At 41.5% G+C, this 26,082-nt stretch overlaps 1 protein-coding gene across 2 annotated transcripts in view; it reads right to left on the minus strand.

Moving 5' to 3' along the window:
* LUC7L (LUC7 like) overlaps positions 1 to 26,082 on the minus strand; it is a 72,858-nt gene that overhangs the window by 12,615 nt on the left and 34,161 nt on the right. The window contains exons 6-9 of one of the 2 annotated variants that reach the window (XM_053694745.1): positions 18,569 to 18,745; positions 18,025 to 18,113; positions 17,916 to 17,945; positions 17,581 to 17,786 (exon numbers count right to left, since the gene is read on the minus strand). In XM_053694745.1, coding sequence (XP_053550720.1) covers positions 17,627 to 17,786; positions 17,916 to 17,945; positions 18,025 to 18,113; positions 18,569 to 18,745 — 456 coding nt within the window. In that variant the 3' untranslated portion in view covers positions 17,581 to 17,626. The remainder of the gene's footprint in view (positions 1 to 17,580; positions 17,787 to 17,915; positions 17,946 to 18,024; positions 18,114 to 18,568; positions 18,746 to 26,082) is intronic. The other variant, XM_053694744.1, reaches the window with a different exon arrangement.

A 26,082-nucleotide genomic window follows, 5' to 3' on the forward strand; every position in this document is an offset into this window, starting at 1 on the left:
ACTACCCTCTAAGGGTATAAAGTTCTTGTAGTGAAGTCAAAACTACACCTTCCCCCCTTAAGGAGCGTCATCCAGCCTCTTTAGCCGAGCCAGCAATGGGAAACAGACTTGAAAATATAGGGAATGCCTAATGAACCACTCCATCTGAAACTGAGAATCTCAGTAACATGAAGGCACCTTATGGAATAGTAATTCCTCTAGCATAGAAGGCATCATAACCCTGAATGCAGGATACTGCATGTGGTTACAAAAGTTCTGGGAAACAATAGGAGAAATTTGAGACGCTGTGAACAGACTCCCAAACCGCAATCACCGCAGAGGAGGGAGATTTAAAAAAAAAAAAAAAATAAATCTTAACATATTTCCCACAGCGGAAACAATACTGTTCCTTTAAATCTGAAAAGGAACTCTATTCATGTGTGCATATGTGTCATCCTCATTCACAAGGGATGATCCAACAAATAAACCGCTGAAATTTGTTTAGTATAATGTACACAATCCAATAAGAACATCAAAATTGTTGTAAACCGACATTGCTATGTACATCAACAAAGCAATGTCTTTGCAAAGAACCGCAGAGTACTGCCCGTGGTTCATAAAGTTATTCTGGACACTAGAAGAAATTGTGGCATGGAGTGACTAGTGTCACCAGACTTAACAGCCAGAGCTGTAGAAGGTGTGTGTGTATATGCTTACCTGATAAATTTATTTCTCGTGGTGTACCCAGTCCACGGATCATCCATTACTTGTGGGATATTCTCATTCCCAACAGGAAGTTGCAAGAGGACACCCACAGCAGAGCTGTAATATAGCTCCTCCCCTAACTGTCATAGCCAGTCATTCGACCGAAAACAAGCAGAGAAAGGAGGAACCATAGGGTGCAGTGGTTACTGTAGTTTAAATTAAAAAATTAATTGCCTTAAAATGACAGGGCGGGCCGTGGACTCGATACACCACAAGAGAAATAAATTTATCAGCTAAGCATAAATTGTGTTTTCTCTTGTAAGGTGTATCCAGTCCACGGATCATCCATTACTTGTGGGATACCAATACCAAAGCTTAAGTACACGGATGAAGGGAGGGACAAGGCAGGAACCACTGCCCGTAAAACCTCTCTCCCAAATATAGCCTCTGAAGAAGCAAAAGTATCAAATTTGTAAAATTTTGAAAAAATATGAAGCGAAGACCAAGTCGTCGCCTTGCAAATCTGATCAAAAGAAGCCTCATTTTTAAAGGCCCAAGTGGAAGCCACAGCTCTAGTGGAATGAGCTGTAATCCTTTCAGGAGGTTGCTGTCCAGCAGTCTCATAGGCTAAGCGGATTAAGCTTCTTAGTCAAAAAGAAAGAGGTTGCCGAAGCCTTTTGACCTCTCCTCTGTCCAGAGTAGACAACAAACAAAGCAGATGTTTGACGAAAATCTTTAGTAGCTTGTAAGTAAAACTTTAAAGCAAGGACCACGTCCAAATTGTGTAACACAAGGATGGAACAACAATCTCTTGATTGATATTCTTGTTAGATACCACCTTAGGTAAGAACCCAGGTTTAGTACGCAGGACTACCTTATCCGTATGAAAAATCAGATAAGGAGAATCACATTGTAAGGCAGATAGCTCAGAGACTCTACGAGCCGAGGAAATAGCTACCAAAAAAAAAGAACTTTCCAAGATAAAAGCTTGATATCTATGGAATGAAGAGGTTCAAACGGAACTCCTTGAAGAACCTTAAGAACCAAGTTTAAGCTCCATGGTGGAGCAACAGGTTTAAACACAGGCTTGATTCTAACTAAAGCCTGACAAAATGCCTGAACGTCTGGAACATCTGCCAGACGCTTAACTAGCTGACAATCCTTTTTCCAAACCTTCTTGGAGAAAAGATAATATCCTAGCAATCCTGACCTTACTCCATGAGTAACCCTTGGATTCACACCAATAAAGATATCTACGCCATACATTATGGTAAATTTTCCTGTTGACAGGCTTTCGTGCCTGTCTTAAGGTATCAATAACTGACTCGGAGAAGCCACGCTTTGATAAAATCAAGCGTTCAATCTCCAGGCAGTCAGCCTCAGAGAAATTAGATTTGGATGGTTGAAAGGACCCTGAAGTAGAAGGTCCTGTTTCAGAGGCAGAGACCATGGTGGAAAGGATGACATGTCCACTAGATCTGCATACCAGGTCCTGCGTGGCCACGCAGGTGCTATCAGAATCACCGATGCTCTCTCCTGCTTGATCTTGGCAATCACTCGAGGGAGCAGAGGAAACGGTGGAAACACATAAGCCAGGTTGAAAGACCAGGGCGCTGCTAGAGCATCTATCAGTGTCGCCTTGGGATCCCTGGACCTGGATCCGTAACACTGAAGCTTGGCGTTCTGGCGAGACGCCATGAGATCCAGTTCTGGTTTGCCCCAACGATGAATCAGTTGTGCAAATGCCTCTGGATGGAGTTCCCACTCTCCCGGATGAAAAGACTGACGACTTAGAAAATCCGCCTCCCAGTGCTCTACACCTGGGATATGGATAGCCGATAGGTGGCAAGAGTGAATCTCTGCCCAGCGAATTATTTTTGAAACTTCTAACATCTCTAGGGAACTTCTCGTTCCCCCTTGATGGTTGATGTAAGCTAAAGTCGTGATGTTGTCCGACTGAAATCTGATGTACCTCAGAGTTGCTTACTGAGTCCAAGCCTGAAGAGCCTTGAATATCACTCTTAGTTCCAGAATATTTAATGGAAGGAGAGACTCCTCCTGAGTCCACGATCCCTGAGCCTTCAGGGAGTTCCAGACTGCACCCCAACCTAGAAAGCTGGCATCTGTCGTAACAATTGTCCAATCTGGCCTGCGAAAGGTCATACCTTTGGACAGATGGACCAGAGATAGCCACCAGAGAAGAGAATCCCTGGTCTCTTGGTCCAGATTCAGTTGAGGGGACAAATCTGTGTAATCCCCGCTCCACTGACTGAGCATACATAGTTGCAGCGGTCTGAGATGTAAGCGTGCAAACGGCACTATGTCCATTGCCGCTACCATTAAGCCGATTACTTCCATACACTGAACCACCGAAGGGCGCGGAATGAAATAAAGAACCCGGCAGGAATTTAGAAGCTTTGATAACCTGGACTCCGTCAGGTGAATTTTCATTTCTACAGAATCTATCAGAGTCCCTAGAAAGGAAACTCTTGTGAGTGGGGATAGAGAACTCTTTTCCTCGTTCACTTTCCACCCATGCGACCACAGAAATGCCAGTACTACGTCCGTATGAGACTTGGCAATTTGGAAGTTTGACGCCTGTATCAGGTCGTCTAAATAAGGGGCTACTGCTATGCCCCGCGGCCTTAGGACCGCCATAAGTGACCCTAGAACCTTTGTAAAGATTCTTGGGGCTGTAGCTAATCCCAAGGGAAGAGCTACAACTGGTAATGTCTGTCTTAAAAGGCAAACCTGAGAAACCGATGATGATCTTTGTGTATCGGAATGTGAAGATAAGCATCCTTTAGATCTACTGTAGTCATATATTGACCCTCCTGGATCAGTGGTAAGATGGTACGAATAGTTTCCATCTTTAACGACGGAACTTTGTGGATTTTGTTTAAGATCTTTAGATCCAAAATTGGTCTGAAGGTTCCCTCTTTTTTGGGAACCACAAACAGATTTGAGTAAAAACCCTGTCCCTCCTTTGGAACTGGATGGATCACTCCCATAACTAGGAGGACTCGTACACAGTGTAAGAATGCCTCTCTCTTTATCTGGTGTGCAGATAATTGTGAAAGGTGAAATCTCCCTTTTGGGGGGGAAGCTTTGAAGTCCAGAAGATATCCCTGGGATATAAATTTCCAGCGCCCAGGGATCCTGAACATCTCTTGCCCACGCCTGGGCAAAGAGTGAAAAAGTCTGCCCCCTACTAGATCCGTTCCCGGATAGGGGGCCGTTCCTTCATGCTGTCTTGGAGGCAGCAGCAGGCTTTTTTACCTGCTTACCTTTTTTCCATGTCAGGTTTGGTCTCCAGACCGTCTTGGATTGAGCAAAAGTTCCCTCTTGTTTATTATTAGAGGAAGTTGATGCCGCACCTGTCTTGAAGTTTTGAAAGGCACGAAAATTACACTGTTTGGCCCTAGATTTGGACTTGTCCTGAGGAAGGGCATGACCTTTTCCTCCAGTGATATCAGCAATAATCTCCTTCAACCAAGCCCGAATAGGGTCTGCCCCTTGAAGGGAATGTTAAGTAGCTTAGATTTTGAAGTCACGTCAGCTGACCATGATCTAAGCCATAGCGCTCTGCGCGCCTGTATAGCAAAACCAGAATTCTTAGCTGTTTAGTCAAATGAACAATGGCATCAGAATAAAAGAATTGGCTAGCTTAAGTGCTCTAAGTTTGCCAAGTATGTCATCCAATGGAGTCTCTACCTGTAAAGCCTCTTCCAGAGACTCAAACCAGTACGCCGCAGCAGCAGTGACAGGGGCAATGTATGCAAGGGGCTGTAGGATAAAACCTTGTTGAATAAATATTTTCTTAAGGTAACCTCTAATTTTTTATCCATTGGATCTAAAAAAAACCAAAAAAAAACACAACTGTCCTCGACAGGGATAGTAGTACGCTTTACTAGAGTAGAAACTGCTCCCTCCACCTTAGGGACTGTCTGCCATAAGTCCCATGTGGTGGCGTCTATTGGAAACATTTTTCTAAAAATAGGAGGGGAAGAAAACGGCACACCTGGTCTATCCCATTCCTTATTAATAATTTCTGTAAACCTTTTAGGTATTTGGAAAAACATCAGTACACACCGGCACTGCAAAGTATTTATCCAGTCTACACAATTTCTCTGGCACTGCAATGGTATCACAGTCATCCAGAGCAGCTAAAACCTCCCTAAGCAACACGCGGAGGTGTTCAAGCTTAAATTTAAATGTAGAAATATTAGAATCAGGTATCTTTCCTGAGTCATTAACATCACCCACTGACTGAAGCTCTCTTTCCTCATCTTCTGCATATTGTGAGGCAGTATCAGACATGGTTCTTAAAGCGTCAGTATGCTCTGCATTTTGTCTCACTCCAGAGCTATCTCGCTTACCTCTAAGTTCAGGTAGTCTGGCTAATACCGCTGACAGTGTATTATCCATGACTGCAGCCATGTCTTGTAAAGTAAACGCTATGGGCGCCCAAGATGTACTTGGCGCCATTTGAGCGTGAGTCCCTTAAGCGGGAGTCAAAGGGTCTGACACGTGGGGAAAGTTAGTCGGCATAACTTCCCCCTCGTCAGATTCCTCTGGTGATACATTTTTTAAAGACAGAAAATGATCTTTATTGCATAAAATGAAATCAGTACATTTGGAACACATTCTAAGAGGGGGTTCCACCATGGCTTTTAAACATAATAAACAAGGAGTTTCTTCTATGTCAGACATGTTTATACAGAATAGCAATGAGACTAGCAAGCTTGGAAAACACTTTAAATCAAGTTAACAAGCAAATATAAAAAACTGTACTGTGCCTTTAAGAGAAACAAATTTTGTCAGAATTTGAAAAACAATGAAAAAATGCAGTAAATCAAACGAAATTTTTACAGTGTGTATAATAGGCTAACAGCATTGCACCCACTTGCAAATGGATGATTAACCCCTTAGTTAAAAAAAAAGGATCAAAAAAACGAAATAGACTTTTTTTAACAGTCACAACCAACTGCCACAGCAAGCTGTGGCCCTACCTTCCCCAATAAACGACTTTGGAAAGCCTTTGGGCCCTTTAGAGATGTCCTATAGCATTCAGAGGGCCTTTGAGGGAAGCTGGATGTCACAGTTTGTAATTTTAACTGCACCAACTGTAACTTTTATACAACAGTGGAAATTGTTTCTAGTCAAAATTTAAGCCAGCCATGTGGAAAAAACTAGGCCCCAATAAAGTTTTATCACCAAAGCATATATAAAAACGATTAAACATGCCAGCAAACGTTTTATATTGTAAATATCATAAGGGTATTACCCCTGGGAGTAAGCATGATACCAGTAGTTATTAAATCACTGTATTCAGGCTTAACTTACATTAATCCGGTATCAGCAGCATTTTCTAGTGTTTTCCATCTCTAGAAAAAATTATAACTGCACATACCTGATAGCAGAATAAACTGCACGCCATTCTCTCGCTGAAGTTACCTCATCTGTGTAATCCCCTCAGACATATGTGAGAATAGAAATGGATCTTAGTTACAACCTGCTAAGATCATAGAAACCTCAGGCAGATTCTTCTATTTACTGCCTGAGATAAAATAGCACAACTCCGGTACTATTTAAAAATAACAAACTTTTGATTGAAGAAAATAAACTAGCTATATTTAACCACTCTCTCCTACAACGTCCTTGCTTGTTGAGAGTTGCAAGAGAATGACTGGCTATGACAGTTAGGGGAGGAGCTATATTACAGCTCTGCTGTGGGTGTCCTCTTGCAACTTCCTGTTGGGAATGAGAATATCCCACAAGTAATGGATGATCCGTGGACTGGATACACCTTACAAGAGTAAAAAAAAAAAAAAAAAAAAAAAATTTTTATATATATATATATATATATATATATATATATATATATATATATATATATATATATATATATATATATATATATATATATATATATATAAAACAGATACATAAAAAATAGTTGTTAAAACATTATCTTTAGTGAGTCCTAGTAGCATCCTATCACAAAGGATGAACTAACCCTTTAAAAATAAAAAACCACAGTGTGTCCATAGTGTGCTATTAATTAGTAGGCAAAACAGTGTTGGACCTACTGAACTTCAGCCTGCGTGCTGTAGGTGCTCAAGTGTCCAAATCAGCAGATTAACAAATAGGGACTCCATAAAACGTCTGACACACTAAGTACATCTAGAGCGTGATATAGCTATGAGAAATGCTCTACCCTCCGGTATCATAATGGAGGTAGGGAGCACAATTATGCTTGTATATCTCCGCCCCTCGTGGGCGTCTCAACATCCACTCCCGGTCGCCATTATTATTGTACTAAACGACCGGGAGCAAAATAGCAATCTGCTTGGCTCATGGCACCTATGTCTAGAGTCAAGCTTATATAACAGTGAAACATGTGGCTCCCTATACTGACAACAGCAGCAGAGAAAAAAGGCGTGCAGCATACAAAAAAGGCCACAAGGCTCCGCCCATTGTGGGCGTAATAACAAGCTGTTCCCGGTCTCCATAAGTATTTTTTTATAAACTACGCCATCGGGACTGTCTGCGGAATCGAAACTTGGGGCTAAACTTAGGTACTGCTTCAGTATCGGCAACCTGAATAAAGAATCACTCTCCACTAGAATGAAATTACCCACAGTTCAAGTGATCCCCAAAGCTAAGACCATCAAAGGAGCAACAAACACACTCCCGGTTGCTAATAAAAGTTATAAGGCCAACTGAGCCATCAGAAAACATGGGGACATATTTCACAACTGCTTCTATTTTAAGCACAGCCCAATGGTGTTTAAACAATCTCACCCATAACAGTTCGATGAGAATAATAACATTTGAAGCTGTCAGTATTTAAACAATACCAGCCCGCTTCACATCATCCTTTAGCCCCTGCTAAGATACTGTCTGAAGGTCCCTCCTTTAAAATGTAGGAGTTCTTACCCAATAAGCGCTCCACTTCTGAGATTTATCAGTGACCCAAAATAAAGTTAGCACTTACCTGTGCGACAGCATGACATTCCAGCAGGTTTTCAGAGGTTCTCTCCCTCCCACAGCCCTGTGGAATAAGATCAGCCTCAGTTAAACGTGCTTAGGCTATCTGTATTTAGGGCAGCAACATGTATAGGAGGCGCAGTGAGAATTATCTCCCACCAGTTCCTATTGCTTTAAAGCCACCAAATCAGGGATGTGCCATTCATAACGCCCGACGCCCAGGACATGCAGTTCTGGGTGCAGGGCATGTAGTTTTTTGTAACATTTAGCCCTGCGGTGGGCAAGCAGACCATTAAAGCTTTTTTTTTTCTTAAGTAGACGTTCTAGTTTCTTTCCCCCTTATTTTAGCAGACCGTTAGTTTTTTTATTTATTAATCTGACAGGTAATTTTTTTTGCCGTTTCTCAATGTGTCTCACGCTGCTCAGCTCCTCCCTTCTAGTCCGTGCAGTGTTTGCGACTTCAGTGGAGTGGTAGACTTGTGATTTCCTGGCTGCGCAGCTACCATACACTGTATAATTCACTGCAAGTTCCCTCTCTCACCTCTGCTGCAGCTCTGCCTCAAGTGAACGTTTTGAAAAAACATAAATATTTGTATGCTTTTTATAACTTGATTTTTTTTATTCAGCTGAACTTTACTGCTGTTTCACTTATTACCAATACAGAAAACGCTGGAAAACTTAAAAGTATAACAGCAGCAAAGTTCAGCTGAATAAAAATGTTTTAAGTAAAAATCATACAAAAATTTATGTATTTTCAAAACGTACCCCCTTTAGCTCACATAATATCTAACAGCAGCGCAGGAGCACAATCAGTGCCGATGAGATGGTTAGAGCAGCTGATCTCAATATTATGACGCTTGCTTATAGAGACGCATACAGTGAGAGTGTGAATGGCTCATACATATTATTTACCCTTATGGTTCCCTATCTGGCCATGACTTTATTGACAAAAGCAGCTCCTTGTGCAGGACTCAGAGCGGTATAAACGGTCTACTTTGTAAACAAACAATACTAGCAGTTGTCACCTCCTCCTGAGTGCTGCACAAGGAGCTGCTTTTTTCAATAAAGTTACGGCCAGACAGGGAACCCATGTTACAGCAACACACTGACAGAAGAACTGCGATTATCTGGGCTGCAATCCGTTACAAGCAGAGCACTGGTAATATGATCTGCATTCCTCTGTGTGCCTAAGCGTGATGCCCCAACACTTAACCCCTTGTTGCTTGCTGTGTGAGCCTCAGTGAAGATTAGTAGATATTTAGGAGTGTGCCAAATGTTTAAAAGTGACAACAAAAAACACCAATGCTATATATTAAAATATTGTAGAATATATATATATATATATATATATATATATATATATATATATATATATATATATATATATATATATATATATATATATATATATATATATATATATATATATATATACACATATATATATATACATACACACACACACACACACACACACACACTTATATACATACACTTATAAATAATAAATCCAGAGAGATGTATATTAAAAAAAAAACATAATTTATGCTTACCTGATAAATTCCTTTCTCCTGTAGTGTGGTCAGTCCACGGGTCATCATTACTTCTGGGATATTAACTCCTCCCCAACAGGAAGTGCAAGAGGATCACCCAAGCAGAGCTGCTATATAGCTCCTCCCCTCTACGTCACACCCAGTCATTCGACCAAGAACCAAACGAGAAAGGAGAAACTATAGGGTGCAGTGGTGACTGGAGTATAATTTAAAAATTTAGACCTGCCATAAAAAACAGGGCGGGCCGTGGACTGACCACACTACAGGAGAAAGGAATTTATCAGGTAAGCATAAATTATGTTTTCTCCTGTTAAGTGTGGTCAGTCCATGGGTCATCATTACTTCTGGGACACCAATACCAAAGCTAAAGTACACGGATGACGGGAGGGACAGGCAGGATCTTTACACGGAAGGAACCACTGCCTGAAGAACCTTTCTCCCAAAAACAGCCTCAGAAGAAGCAAAAGTGTCAAATTTGTAAAATTTGGAAAAAGTATGAAGAGAAGAAAAAGTTGCAGCCTTGCAAATCTGTTCAACAGAGGCCTCGTTCTTAAAGGCCCAAGTGGAAGCCACAGCTCTAGTGGAATGAGCTGTAATTCTTTCAGGAGGCTGCTGTCCAGCAGTCTCATAGGCTAAACGTATTATGCTACGAAGCCAAAAAGAGAGAGAGGTAGCAGATGCTTTTTGACCTCTCCTCTGTCCAGAATAAACGACAAACAGGGAAGAAGTTTGGCGAAAATCTTTAGTTGCCTGTAAATAAAATTTCAGGGCACGGACTACGTCTAGATTGTGCAGAAGTCGTTCCTTCTTTGAAGGGTTAGGGCACAATGATGGAACAACAATCTCTTGATTGATATTCTTGTTAGTGACAACCTTAGGTAAGAACCCAGGTTTAGTACGCAGAACTACCTTATCTGAATGAAAAATCAGATACGGAGAATCACAATGTAAGGCTGATAACTCAGAGACTCTACAAGCCGAGGAAATAGCCATTAAAAACAGAACTTTCCAAGATAACAGCTTGATATCAATGGAATGAAGGGGTTCAAACGGAACACCCTGTAAAACGTTAAGAACTAAATTTAAGCTCCATGGTGGAGCAACAGTTTTAAACACAGGCTTAATCCTGGCCAAAGCCTGGCAAAAAGCCTGAACGTCTGGAACTTCTGACAGACGCTTGTGTAAAAGAATGGACAGAGCTGAGATCTGTCCCTTTAAGGAACTAGCAGATAAACCCTTTTCTAAACCTTCTTGTAGAAAGGACAATATCCTAGGAATCCTAACTTTACTCCATGAGTAACTCTTGGATTCGCACCAATGTAAGTATTTACGCCATATTTTATGGTAAATCTTTCTGGTAACAGGCTTCCTAGCCTGTATTAAGGTATCAATAACCGACTCCGAAAAACCACGCTTTGATAAAATCAAGCGTTCAATTTCCAAGCAGTCAGCTTCAGAGAAATTAGATTTTGATGTTTGAAAGGACCCTGAATTAGAAGGTCCTGTCTCAGAGGCAGAGACCAAGGTGGACAGGATGACATGTCCACTAGATCTGCATACCAGGTCCTGCGTGGCCACGCAGGCGCTATCAGAATCACCGATGCTCTCTCCTGTTTGATCCTGGCAATCAATCGAGGAAGCATCGGGAAGGGTGGAAACATAGGCCATCCCGAAGGTCCAAGGTGCTGTCAAAGCATCTACCAGGACTGCTCCCGGGTCCCTGGACCCGTAACAAGGAAGCTTGGCGTTCTGGCGAGACGCCATGAGATCTATCTCTGGTTTGCCCCAAAGTCGAAGTATTTGGGCAAAGATCTCCGGATGAAGTTCCCACTCCCCCGGATGAAAAATCTGACGACTTAGGAAATCCGCCTCCCAGTTTTCCACTCCAGGAATGTGGATCGCTGACAGGTGGCAAGAGTGAGACTCTGCCCAGCAAATTATCTTTGATACTTCCATCATCGCTAGGGAGCTTCTTGTCCCTCCTTGATGGTTGATGTAAGCTACAGTCATGATGTTGTCCGACTGAAACCTGATGAACCCCCGAGTTGTTAACTGAGGCCAAGCCAGAAGGGCATTGAGAACTGCTCTCAATTCCAGAATGTTTATTGGAAGGAGACTTTCCTCCTGAGTCCATGATCCCTGAGCCTTCAGGGAATTCCAGACAGCGCCCCAACCTAGTAGGCTGGCGTCTGTTGTTACAATTGTCCAATCTGGTCTGCTGAATGGCATCCCCCTGGACAGATGTGGCCGAGAAAGCCACCATAGAAGAGAATTTCTGGTCTCTTGATCCAGATTCAGAGTAGGGGACAAATCTGAGTAATCCCCATTCCTCTGACTTAGCATGCACAATTGCAGCGGTCTGAGATGTAGGCGTGCAAAGGGTACTATGTCCATTGCCGCTACCATTAAGCCGATTACCTCCATGCATTGAGCCACTGACGGGTGTTGAATGGAATGAAGGACATGGCAAGCATTTTGAAGTTTTGTTAACCTGTCTTCTGTCAGGTAAATCTTCATTTCTATAGAGTCTATAAGAGTCCCCAAGAAGGGAACCCTTGTGAGTGGTAAGAGAGAACTCTTCTCTACGTTCACCTTCCACCCATGCGACCTTAGAAATGCCAGTACTAACTCTGTATGAGACTTGGCAGTTTGAAAACTTGACGCTTGTATCAGAATGTCGTCCAGGTACGGAGCCACCGAAATTCCTCGCGGCCTTAGCACCGCCAGAAGAGAGCCCAGAACCTTTGTGAAGATTCTTGGAGCCGTAGCCAACCCGAATGGAAGAGCTACAAACTGGTAATGCCAGTCTAGGAAGGCAAACCTTCGATACCGGTAATGATCCTTGTGAATCGGTATATGAAGGTAGGCATCCTTTAAATCCACTGTGGTCATGTACTGACCCCTTTTGGATCATGGGTAAGATTGTCCGAATAGTTTCCATTTTGAACGATGGAACTCTTAGGAATTTGTTTAGGATCTTTAAATCCAAGATTGGTCTGAAGGTTCCTTCTTTCTTGGGAACCACAAACAGATTTGAGTAAAAACCTTGTCCGTGTTCCGACCGCGGAACCAGATGGATCACTCCCATTAGTAAAAGATCCTGTACACAACGTAGAAACGCCTCTTTCTTTATCTGGTTTGTTGACAACCTTGAAAGATGAAATCTCCCTTTTGGGGGAGAGGTTTTGAAGTCCAGAAGATATCCCTGAGATATGATCTCTAACGCCCAGGGATCCTGGACATCTCTTGCCCAAGCCTGGGCAAAGAGAGAGAGTCTGCCCCCCACTAGATCCGATCCCGGATCGGGGGCCCTCACTTCATGCTGTCTTAGGGGCAGCAGCAGGTTTTCTGGCCTGCTTGCCCTTGTTCCAGGACTGGTTAGGTTTCCAGCCTTGTCTGTATCGAGCAACAGCTCCTTCCTGTTTTGGTGCAGAGGAAGTTGATGCTGCTCCTGCCTTGAAGTTACGAAAGGCACGAAAATTAGACTGTCTAGCCCTAGGTTTGGCTCTGTCTTGAGGCAGGGCATGGCCTTTACCTCCTGTAATGTCAGCGATAATTTCCTTCAAACCGGGCCCGACTAAGGTCTGCCCTTTGAAAGGTATGTTAAGTAATTTAGATTTAGAAGTAACATCAGCTGACCAGGATTTTAGCCACAGCGCTCTGCGTGCCTGAATGGCGAATCCGGAATTCTTAGCCGTAAGTTTAGTTAAGTGTACTACGGCATCAGAAATAAATGAATTAGCTAGCTTAAGGGTTTTAAGCTTGTGTGTAATCTCATCTAATGGAGCTGATTCAAGGGTCTCTTCCAGAGACTCAAACCAAAATGCTGCTGCAGCCGTGACAGGCGCAATGCATGCAAGGGGTTGCAATATAAAACCTTGTTGAACAAACATTTTCTTAAGGTAACCCTCTAATTTTTTATCCATTGGATCTGAAAAGGCGCAGCTATCCTCCACCGGGATAGTGGTACGCTTAGCTAAAGTAGAAACTGCTCCCTCCACCTTAGGGACCGTTTGCCATAAGTCCTGTGTGGTGGCGTCTATTGGAAACATCTTTCTGAATATAGGAGGGGGTGAGAAAGGCACACCGGGTCTATCCCACTCCTTAGTAACAATTTCAGTAAGTCTCTTAGGTATTGGAAAAACGTCAGTACTCGACGGTACCGCAAAATATTTATCCAACCTACACATTTTCTCTGGTATTGCAACTGTGTTACAATCATTCAGAGCCACTAAGACCTCCCCTAGTAATACACGGAGGTTTTCCAGCTTAAACTTAAAATTTGAAATGTCTGAATCCAGTTTATTTGGATCAGATCGGTCACCTGCAGAATGAAGCTCTCCGTCCTCATGTTCTGCAAATTGTGACGCAGTATCTGACATGGCCCTAATATTATAAGCGCACTCTGTTCTCACCCCAGAGTGATCTCGCTTACCTCTAAGTTCTGGTAATTTAGACAAAACTTCAGTCATAACATTAGCCATGTCCTGTAGTGTGATTTGTAATGGCCGCCCTGAAGTACTCGGCGTTACAATATCACGCACCTCCTGAGCGGGAGATGCAGGTACTGACACGTGAGGCAAGTTAGTCGGCATAACTTCCCCCTCGTTGTTTGGTGAATGATGTTCAATTTGTACAGAATGACTCTTATTCAAAGTAGCATCAATGCAATTAGTACATAAATTTCTATTGGGCTCCACCTTGGCTTTTGCACATATAGCACAGAGATATTCCTCTGAGTCAGACATGTTTAACTAACTAGCAATTAAACTAGCAAGCTTGGAAATACTTTTCACTCAAATTACAAGTAATATGAAAAACGCACTGTGCCTTTAAGAAGCACAGAAAAAATTATGACAGTTTAATAAAAAGGAACCGGAAAAATTATAACAATCAGATTTTTCCCAGTAAAAGCATAAATTTAGCAAAGGATTGCCCCCATTAGCAATGGATAACTAACCCTTAATAGCAGAGAAACAAATGTACAAAATATAAACGTTTTTTATCACAGTCAAAGCACAATCTCACAGGTCTGCTGTGAGTGATTACCTCCCTCAAAATAATTTTTGAAGACCCTTGAGCTCTGTAGAGACGATCCGGATCATGCAGGAAGAGAAAAAGACTTTTGACTGAATTTCTGATGCGTAGCAAAAGCGCCAAAATAGGCCCCTCCCCCTCACCCACAGCAGTGAGGGAAGTTCAGTAAACTGTCTCAAATTAAAATAAATGACAGCCAAGTGGAAAAACAGTGCCCAAAAACAATTTTTCACCCAGTACCTCAGATATTTAAACAATTTAGCAGCCAGCAAAAACGTTTAAAATCAAATATTATGAAATGTCATTAAACAGCCTGTTGCTAGACGTTCCCACTGCAAGTAAGGCTAAAGATTATATGCATATAGTATTACCCAGAGAAGTGCCATTCCCCAGAATACTGAAGTGTACACATATATACATAAACAGCCTGATACCAGTTGCTACTACTGCATTTAAGGCTGCACTTACATTATATGGGTATTAGCAGTATTTTCTCAGTCAATTCCATTCCTCAGAAAATAATATACTGCAACATACCTCTTTGCAGGTGAACCTGCCCGCTGTCCCCTGATCTGAAGTTTACCTCACTCCTCAGAATGGCCGAGAACAGCAAAATGAATCTTAGCTACGCCGGCTAAAATCATCCAAAAACTCAGGTAGATTCTTCTTCAAATTCTACCTGAGAAGGAACAACACACTCCGGTGCTGTTTTAAAATAACAAACTTTTGATTGAAGATATAAAAACTAAGTATAATCACCACAGTCCTCTCACACATCCTATCTATTAGTTGGGTGCAAGAGAATGACTGGGTGTGACGTAGAGGGGAGGAGCTATATAGCAGCTCTGCTTGGGTGATCCTCTTGCACTTCCTGTTGGGGAGGAGTTAATATCCCAGAAGTAATGATGACCCGTGGACTGACCACACTTAACAGGAGAAAAAAGATCCTGGACAGGGAGTCACAAATTAATAAAATATAGCAGAATATGCACATATTTAAAAAATAATAATAATGGGCCTCCTTATCTTGCACACATCAATCTCTCAGATTTCTGGATTTCATTAATATGATGGTTTTAAAAAATGTCCAGGATATTTGTATTTGTCTTGTGGATGTTTTGAGTAAGCAATCTATTGCTCACTTTTGCCTTATGCACGTTTACACTTTCACCTGTGTAGTTCAGGGTCTTTGTTCATTTACATGACTGAGTATATGTTTGTGTATGTTAATGTATGTGAGTGAGTGTACATATAGATTGTGTTTTTAGCTATATATGAGCATGTCATGTTTATATTATAGCTGCTAGCACATGCAGAAACACACAGACACATCACACATACACTATAGAGGGGAGCACTCACTGGGTCTTAAACAAATAATTCAATTTATTATGATACATATATATATATATATATATATATATATATACACACATATATATATATATATATACATATATATATATATATATATATATATATATATATATATATATATATATATATATATATATATATATATATATATATATATATACACATACATACATACATACACACAGTGTGTATGATACATATCATAATAAATTGAATTATTTGTTTAAGACCCTTTGAGTGCTCCTCTCTATATCAGACTTGCATACATGTTATGCGGCATGCACCCTGAGCAGAAAATGAATTGCTTAAGGCAGAAACAGCAATATGAACAACCAGGCAATTTTAAGCAACCTTATAATTTACTCCCATTATACATTTTTCTGCGTTCTCTTGGTAAGCCTAGGAGCCGGTCCATTTTTGCTTCAACACCTGGGAAGCAGTTGCCGATTGGTGGCTACATTTAGACACCATTTAGAAAGTGCTACCCAGGTTCTTAACCAAAAATGAGCTGGCTCCTATGCTTACAGTCTTCATTTTTCAAATAAACATATCAAGAGAACAAAGCAAAATTCTAATTTGGAAATCTGTTTTCGGTTTAATCTCGCTACCTACTTACCTACTTGCATTTGTTGATTGCATTAAAGTATTGTTAGGTCTGTCTCCTAAGTTGTTATAAATAAAAACCTTATGTATATACAGTTTTGGTTAAAATTATTATGCGAATCAGGACAAGTAGATTGGGCTCCCGCTTTAGTCCCTTGGACAAGTAGTTTTTTTTTTAAAATTTCCACACCCCTGCAAATGCCCTACTGTAGAGACTGGTCTGGTCTAGGCTACACCCTAGAACAAAGTAGCACTCACTGGTACCACTTTAAAAATAATAAACTCTTGATTGAAGAATTTTTTCTAACGCCTCACTTTGCCATATCCTATCTAACACAGGCAAAGAGAATGACTGGGTTGGGGAGAAAGGGAGGAGCCATTTATACAGCTCTGGTGTGGTGCTCTTTGCCTCCTCCTGCTGACCAGGAGGCGTAATCCCACAAGGATGAAATCCGTGGACTCATTGTATCTTGAAAAATAAATATAGTCTACAAATTGTGTGTGTGTGTGGGGGGGGGGGGGAATTATATACTCTTAGCAGCTTATACACAAACAAATTAACAAAATGTGTCACAGTAAAAAGTCAAATACATTTTTACCGTTTCAGGTTAATACATTGCTTAATTTTACTGTGAATCAAACTGAAATAGAAGTACACAGGATTACGTCAGTGTTCAGTGACCAACAGTTAGTGAATCACAAAACTGCCTTAAAGGGACATTAAATTGCTGTTACAACTCACCAAAAATGAGGGAAGCTAGATGCATCCCAAAGAGATTAGAGCATTTCTTATACCAGATAGAAACCAGGGAGGTTGTAACAAGTTCCACATAACAACTGCAAGTAAACTAAATTTTACTGCACAACAGAAAGTAACTCACTCCTAATGTAAACAAATCAATTCCCAAACTAGGCACAGATACACACAATATGTACACTACAAAATGCACAGTCAGGATTCTAAACAAAATGACCAAAGGGCCGATTTATCAAGTGTCTGGCGGAAACGATCTGCTGTAGCATATCATGTACCCCAGACATCGATAAATGCTGAAAGCATACGCTGTTGGCATCTATGTACTCCGCTTTAAAGGAGGCACACAAGTTAAGGAGCAGTGGTCTTAAGACCGCTGCTTCTTAACTCCCAATTCCAGCGGGGAATACGGCCCCATTCGGGCCATGATAGATCGGTCCCCAAGGATGAATAGGGAGCTCTTGGTGGGACAGAAATAGAACATTAAGGAGTTGCTTATAGAAGCAATAAAAACCAAGCTGTTTTGGGGATTCTGACAATATTTTCCTTCCTAAGCATTTCTCTTGCTGAACGTCTCACCCATGGAGTAAATTTCACAACTCACTGCCTACTGGTGATAACACAACTACTTGTGCCGTGAACTCCTCTCTCGTGAGCTGCGGTGACTTCTGCTGCGACTGCTTGAGCGGCTGCGGTGGCGTCTGTGTTTGTCTCTTGACCTTGACCTCCGTCTGTCACGGGATGAGGATCGGGAGCGTCGCCTTCTCCTTTCCTTAGAGCGTGACCTGAAAGAATTGAAATATGCGGCCCGTCACCAATCCGGGAAACCAACTAAGCAAATGTTTTTATTGTAGTGGACAAGACAGCTCCACCACAAATAAAGCTGTAGAGAGGTAAGTGGGTCTCAGACGCACCTTCGACGGTCTCGGCTTTTAGATTTGGACCTTGGAGAAAAAAAACACGCGTTAGCTTGAGTTAAAACAAGGCTGACTTGTAATGTAGCATAAAAGTAAAATCACTAACCTGTGCCCCATACGCTCCTCCTTCTCTCGCTCTTCACGTCGTTTCAGACGATCCTGGTTTCTCTTTTCCTGTATTTCTGCAACTGTTTTCTGGAGAAATAAAGTGAAAGTAATGTGAGGCTGACAGCTGGTACCAGTGTGTGTCACATTCTCGAAGCTACAGAAGACAGTGTCACATTTATTAGCTGTGCACAGTCATTTCTCCGTTTAATAACTTTATCAGTCGGATTTAGTTACAGGTCAGCAGAGTATGTCAGCATTAGCAAACATCTGGTTACTGTAGCTGTGCTGGAGGCTCAGTGACAGCACAAATACATGGTCGCTAGTACTAGTAGACCCAGTCTGTCTATACCAGTGATGGTGAACCTTGGCACTCCAGAGTGCCTAAGCATCATGGGATATGTAGTTCTGAAACATCTGAAGTCCAGTCAAGCACCATGGGAAACGGTTCTGAAACATGTGGAGTGCCAAGGCTCGCTATCACTGGTCTATACACTATATTCAGGCTGCTAATGAGTGACGGCAACAGCAGGACAGATTCTCACCCTCAGTATATCCAGCTTCTCGCGGATCAGAATGAAGCCCAGATGTAACTTGCCACCAAAGTGATCAGCCAGCCGGCGGTCGTTGTCATGGAGACCGAGGTAGGCAGAGCAGACCTCACACACTCGCAGCTTCTGCTGCTGGAAACTGGAAGCTGGCATAGAATTTCGCAACTCGTCCTGCGGGATACAAACAATTAACTTCTGCATCAAGTGCTGTTAGATGGCAGTGAATATAGCTGTGCTGCCACGTGCAGCTTTACATAACTGGTACAGACACGAAGGGCCAGAAAATGAACCAATCAAAACTTAAAAATAAGAGCAGATGTCACACCCACGTTTGTCTAAACGCGACTTCTGTGCACAGCTTAGAAACAGTCTTTCCCCCCTGGGGAACTTGTGGCTTTAATCGTTAAATATATGATATGGGCGAATAAAGGTTATAAACCCAGTGTTAACCCTCTTTATGCCACAAGGGACACTTTATAGATATAGATTGTTTGTTCCCTATTAGCTTTTGCTAAACTGTGGATTAACATCTATAGTTATTGACATCTATAGGTATAGATTGTGTTATCTCAGGCTTTTCCTGACTGGGAGAGTTTGCAGTGCTATTTTTTTTTTAAAGTACTTAATGAAGTGTTTATAGAAGTCTAATGGCCCACAATTTTTTTTTAATATCATTAAATCAATGTTATGTTTTATTTCATCATAACTCATATTTCTAATTCAGCATACTCCACCCCACGATATATTGGTAATCCACCTTATAAGTGTGCTCTTCCTTTCTTTCTTTGCTTAAATACTATGTTGTGGCATTAGGCACTACCTCCTTTCTACACATAGCATTGTGTTGGCGGTTACTAGGGCGGACTACTCACACTTTTCCCACCTTCCCTAAAGGTTATTAGGGACTTTCTTGTTATATGCACAGCCTAGAAACCCTTCCCCAGTGATGCACGTTAGACCTATTCTACAGACTCTGTAAATATTAGAGAAAGTAGCATTATAAAATGGCACACTTATGTTTGGATAGTACTGTAGTTAGACAATCCAATGATAGGAAAAGGGCATAAAAATTAACTTAATATAGTATGGTAAAGAACAATTTACATTACAAATGTTAAAATAACATGCTTGCAGGCATGGGTATCAACTAGGTAGCAATAATTAAGGGAAAAAAAATAAAAAAATAAAAATTAATTTTATACTTAACTGATAAATGTATTTCTTTCCGAATATGGAGAGTCCACAATGTCATCAATTACTAGTGGGAATGTCACTCCTTGCCAGCAGGAGGCGACAAAGAGCACCACAGCAAAACTGTTGTGTCACTCCCCTACCCACAATCCCCAGTCATTCCACCGAAGGGAAATGGGAAAAGGAATAACACAAAGGTGTAGAGGTGCCTGAGGTTTAGCAAAAAAAAATAATAATATTAACGGCCTTAAATTAAAGGGTGGGGTCGTAGACTCTCCATATCCGGAAATAAATTTATCAGGTAAGCATACATTTTGTTTTCTTTCCTAAGATATGGAGAGTCCACAACATCAATTACTAGTGGGAACCAACACCCAAGCTAGAGGACACAGATGACTAGGGAGGGAAAACAAGACAGGTAATCTAAACAGAAGGCCCCACACCTTGAAGAACCTTTCCCCCAAGAGAGGCCTCAGCCGAGGCAAAAGTATAAAATCTTTAAAATTTAGAAAAAAGTATGCAGAGGGGATCAAGTTGCAGCCTTGCAAATCTGTTCCACAGAATCTTTATTTCAAAAGCCCAAGAAGAGGAGACAGCCCTAGTGGAATGAGTCCTAATTCTCTCAGGAGCCTGCTGACCAGCAGTCTCAGGCAAAACCAATCCTACTTCTCAACCAGAGGAAAAGAGAAGTTGCAGTAGCCTTCTGACCTTTACGCTTTCCAGAGAAACAAACAGGGCAGAGGACAGACTAAGATTCTTAGTCGCCTGTAGGTAGAATTTTAGAGCACGCACAACATCCAAGTTGTGCAACAAAAGTTCCACAGGAACAACAATTTTCTTATCAATACTGCTATCCGAAACCACTTTAGGAAGAAAACCCAACTTAGTACGAAGAACCGCCTTATCAGCATGAAAGATAAAGTAAGGAGAATCACACATGCAAAGCCGAGAGTTCCGAGACTCTCCGAGCAGAAGAGATAGCAATAAGAAACAAAACCTCTAAAAACTATGGAATTCATAGGCTCAAACGGAGCCTGCTACAAAACTCTAAGAACAAGGGTAAGGCTCCAAGGAGCAACAGACTGAACAAAGGCCTGATTCTGACTAGGGCCCGACAAAAGATTGAACATCAGGCACATTCGCCAGACCCTTGAGTAACAAAATAGAAGTCTAACCCTTCAGAGAACTGACTGAATCCCTTCTCCAGACCTTCCTGAAGAAAGGACAAAAAATACTAGGAAATCCTGACCCTACACCAAGAATAGCCTTTGGATTCACACCAATAAAGGCATTTACACTATACTTTATGGAAATCTTTCAAGCCTGAATCATGGTCTCAATAACAGACTCGGAAAAAACACTCCGAGACAGAAGAAAGCGTTCAATATCCAAGCAGTCAGCTTCAGAAAAACAAAAATTGGATGAAAGGACCCAGAGTTAGAAGATCCTTCCTCAGAGGAAACCTCCAAGTTGGAAGAGATGAAATCTTCACAAGGTCTGCATACCAGATCCTGCAAGACCATGCAGAAACGATTAGAATTACCAATGCTCTCTCCAGGTGATATGAGCAATGACTCGTGGAAGAAGAGGAAACATATGCTAGACTGAAATCCCAAGGAACCGTCAGAGCATATATCAGGGTGGCCTGCATATCTCTTGACCTTGAACTGTACCTTGGAGGCTTGGCGTTCTGTCGGTTAACCTGGAGAACAGCTCCGGATGAAGAGCCAAATCCCCGGAATCAAATGTCTGTCTGCTCAGCAAATCCGCTTCCCAGTTGTCCTCACCTGGGATGTAGATGGCAGATAAACAAATGTAAGCTTCCGCCCACTGAATAATCCTCATCACCTCCTTCAAGACTAAGGAACTCAGAGTTCCTCCCTGGTGGTTGACGAAAGCCACCAAAGTGATATTGTCCGACTGGAACCTGAATTAAAAAAACGGGCTAAGGACAAAAGAGACCAAGCCACCAGAGCATTGTAAATCGCTCTCAACTCTAAAATGTTGATGAGGAGAGCAGACTCCTCCCGAGTCCATAAAGTCTGAACTAGATCCGAATCATCTCTATTCCATTGACTGCTCGTTTCCATTTCTGAGTTCTACATGCACACTCAAAGGGAATGATGCCCATGGAAGCGACATCAGACCAATTACCTCCAAATATTGAGCCACTGATGGACAGATAAACTGGAGAGAGACAAGAGGAAGGATTCTTTAATTTTCTGACCTCGGCCAGAAATATTTCCATAGATAGTTAACTACCCTTGTAGCTGGAACAAGGAAACTCTTTTCCAGATTCATTTGCAATTTGTGGGAACGTAGAAAAAACAAAATCTGAGAAAAAAAATAAAAAATAAAATAGATGGTGCCTGAACCAATATTGAGAAAATTCTGGGAGCTGTGGCAAGGCCAAACTGAAGAACCACTAACTAAAAGTGTTTGTCTAGAAAAGCGAATCTCAGGACTTCGAGATTATCACTGAGATGGGAACATAAGAATACGTATTGTTCAGGTCTATGTTGTCATAACTGACCCTCTTTGACCAAAGGAAGAATGGAACGAATGGTCTCCATTTTAAGGATGGTACCCTGAGAAACTTGTTTAAACACGTTAGCGATAGAATAGGAAGTAAAGTTTCCTCTTTTTTGGGAACCACAAACAGATTTTAATAGAATTCTATACCCTGTTCCCTTACTGGAACTATCACTCCCAGGGGAGAAGATCCTGCACGCAATTTAAGAATGCCTCTACCTGGTCAGAAGATAATCTTGAGGATGAATTTGCCCCTATGAGAAAAAATATTGATTCAATTTGTAATCCTAGGAGACTATGTCCACAGACCAAGGGTTCTGGGACAACCCGTATCCATGCTTGACAAAACAGAAAGTCTGCCACCCATTTGATCCGATCCTGGACCGGGGGCAAACCCTACATGCTGATTGAAACTCAGCTGCGGGTTTCTTTAATTGCTTCCCCTTGTTCCAAGAAGACTAACTGTTCCTGCTTGGAAGAGGGAGTGGAAGACGTTCTTTCGAAGTTACAAATGGGACGACAATTACTCTGTCCTTTAGGTCTATTCTTCTTGTCTTGTGGTAGAAAAGACCCTTTTCCACCGGTAATAGAAGATATTTCTGCCAGACCAGGTCCAAACAAGGTTTTACCCTTGTAAGGAAGTGCCAGAAGCTTGGACTTAGAGGTAACATCAGCTGACTATGATTTTAGCCACAACGCCCTGCGGGCTAGCAAAGAGAAGCCAGATATCTTGGCTCTCAGATTAATAACTTGCATGGTAGTTTGAGAGCCTTAATCCTGACTTGGATCTCCTCCAAAGGAGTCTCTACCAAAATTGGATCAAACAAGGCGTCACACCAATAAGATGCCGCACTTGACACAGTGGCAATGCAAACTGCAAGTTGCCATTGAACACCTTGATGAACATACATCCTTTTCAAATAAACCTCCTGCTTTTTGAACTGTTCCTGCTTTGACCATTGAATCCTTAAAAGAGCAGCTATCCTCTATAGGGATAAATGTCCTCTTAGCCAGAGTAGAAATGGTCCCTTCTACTTTAGGCACCGTGTGCCATGAATCCTTAAAGGGACAGTCTACACCAGAATTTTTATTGTTTTAAAAGATAGATAATCCCTTTATTACCCATTTCCCAGTTTTGCATAACCAACACAGTTATAATAATATACTTTTAACCTCTGTGATTATCTTGTATCTAAGCCTCTGCAAACTGCCCCTTTTTTCAGTTCTTTTGGCAGACTTGCAGTCTAGCCAATCAGTGCCTGCTCCCAGATTACTTCACGTGCACAGTGTTATCTATATGAAATATGTGAACTAACACCCTCTAGTGGTGAAAAACTGTTACAATGCATTCTGAAAGAGGTGGGCCTCAAGGTCTAAGAAATTAGCATATGAACCTCCTAGGCTAAGTTTTCAACTAAGAATACCAAGACAACAAAGCAAAATTGGTGATAAAAGTAAATTGGAAAATGGTTTAAAATTACAAGCTCTATCTGAATCATGAAAGTTTATTTTGGCCTAGACTGTCCCTTTAACGAGTCAGCGACAGGAAACACTTCCTCAAAGTGAATGTAAATTTTGATGCTAAAGTGCCCTGTTTTTAATTGAATTTTTAAAAACTGGGCACTTTAGCATCAAAATTTACATTCACTTTAAAGATGGGGGGGGGGGGGAGAAAAAAAAAAAAAAAGTATCCCTGTGAAATAATTTCCGTTGCACGGTATGAAACAGGACACACTTCCACAGTGGAACGAATATCATAATATTAATTTTGTTTACTGTATTTCTTAGGGTTGACAAAGTCGGCCAAAGTAGCTAAAACCTCCTTTAACAATACACAAAAGGTGTTCAAGATTAAATCTTAAGGTTTACTACTTCAGCATCCGATGAAGGAATTATACGGTCTGAATCTGAGATTTCACCCGCAGAGGCCACTGACTAATCCTCCTCATCAGAATTATTAAGAAGGGCAACCTGTGCAGCAGCAAGTGGAAAATAAACCTATCTGAATCTCTAATTTTCCTCTTGCATTTTTCCCTATAGCATAGGAAAAACAGATAATGCTGCAGATACCGTAGAAGATACCTGTGCAGCAAATTCTGCAGGCAAATATGCCTCCAGGAGGCTGAGAGGAACCGCAGGGCACTGCATGTGATGCCATTGTGGCTTGGGACGTTTGAGGAGAAAGCTGTGGCATAGCCTGAACAGCATGATCCTGAGAGACATTAGGCTCAGAAAAAAAAGAAAAGAAAAAAAAGACTTTAGACAGAAGGTACAAAATTGAATAGGAATACAAAAGTATCTCTAGGAGCAGCAAAACAGTTCATAGGAGACTACTGCTCCATGTCAAAATAAGAATAAAATTTACAATGGTTACCGGCCCTTTAAAATTTTCATTAATTTAAACAGGTAAATAAAACAGTGCTATTCTGGTTCAACTTACTTGCCCTTTAACATTCAGAGCGATAAAGCTAAACCTCTGCACCTCAACATTAGACTGAGTTTACCTCCGGTAAAAAAGTCTGGCCGCGAAACTGAATTCAAGTCTCAAAAAACAAACAAACAAACCAAAAAAAAACAAAAATACTGGTTACGGAGAAAATTGTTCACATTATTCATTCAGGAATAATGTATTCAGGGTATTCATTCAGGAAGCAACTTGCTGCAATATACACAAAATCCTCACAGATGCCCCCGACGCCCTTCCGAAGCAGGAGGGAGGTCACATGATCGAGTTGGAAGAAGCTTCACCATTAAGAAAAGCATGCGCTTCCAATTTGGCTCGAAACGAAAGTGAACACTCTGAGACTAATATGAGCCGTAACAAATCGTAATTGCAAAATAAACCACAGTGACCATAAAAACTCAGAACCCCTTGGCCCACAGAGTAAGACAATTCAAAGACAACCAGAGTACTTTGATATGTTAAAATAAAAACAAACGAGCCAGAATAAGAAGTTATCCCCTTCATACCCAAGAAGGGAATTAACTAAGTCTCTTGTCACATACAATAGATACAGAGAGAAGTGCACTCACAGGAACGAACAACTGGCTCAATAACATTGTTAGCCTGTTCTATGGCGATTTACCACCTGGGTGCAACTTTTTAGCCCAGTAATGCTTTTCACAGAGTAGAACTTTCCTGTAGTATCAGTCTGATCCCGCCTATTACGGTCAGTCCAGCGCTGAAATACCAGGCAATTCCTCTCTGCACAAGGAACACAGCAACCCCAGACGATCGTGTTGGCGGGAACAGACTGATATACTACAGGAAAGTTTTTCCTCTGTGAAAAGCACAATTGGGCAGAAAGAAGCTACTACCAGGTGGCAACCGGGCCATAGAACAAGCTATTGATGCTGCTGTTCGTTCCTGGCAGACTGCTTCTCATTCTGTTTTGCATATGTCACATATGATAGAAGTGCCTGCTTACTGCCTGAAAGATAATCCTCAACCAAGGATTACTTTTTAGTCCCAAAAATAAAAATGCAGAGAGTTATACGTCTCTATTTTGAAAACTCTTAAGTGCAAGTCTCCTCACCTAGAAGACAAAAGCACTTACCTGCAGTCTAGCTGTCCGGGAGAGAGACCGTTCACAAGGCGTGAAAGGACATACTCCTTACAGAGGCCTGTAGAAAAAAGAAAGAAGAGTAAACCTACTCTGGTTTTCTATATTAGGGCAGCAATATGTTAGGAAAACAAAGCAAGGCCCACCTCACAAGTTACTAACTGCTTTAAAGCCAGCACTACTCTACTGCAGAGATTGATGTGGACTACAGCTATACCCAAA

Source organism: Bombina bombina, chromosome 11, assembly GCF_027579735.1.
Source record: "Bombina bombina isolate aBomBom1 chromosome 11, aBomBom1.pri, whole genome shotgun sequence".
In the NCBI taxonomy this organism is placed as follows: Eukaryota; Metazoa; Chordata; class Amphibia; order Anura; family Bombinatoridae; genus Bombina; species Bombina bombina.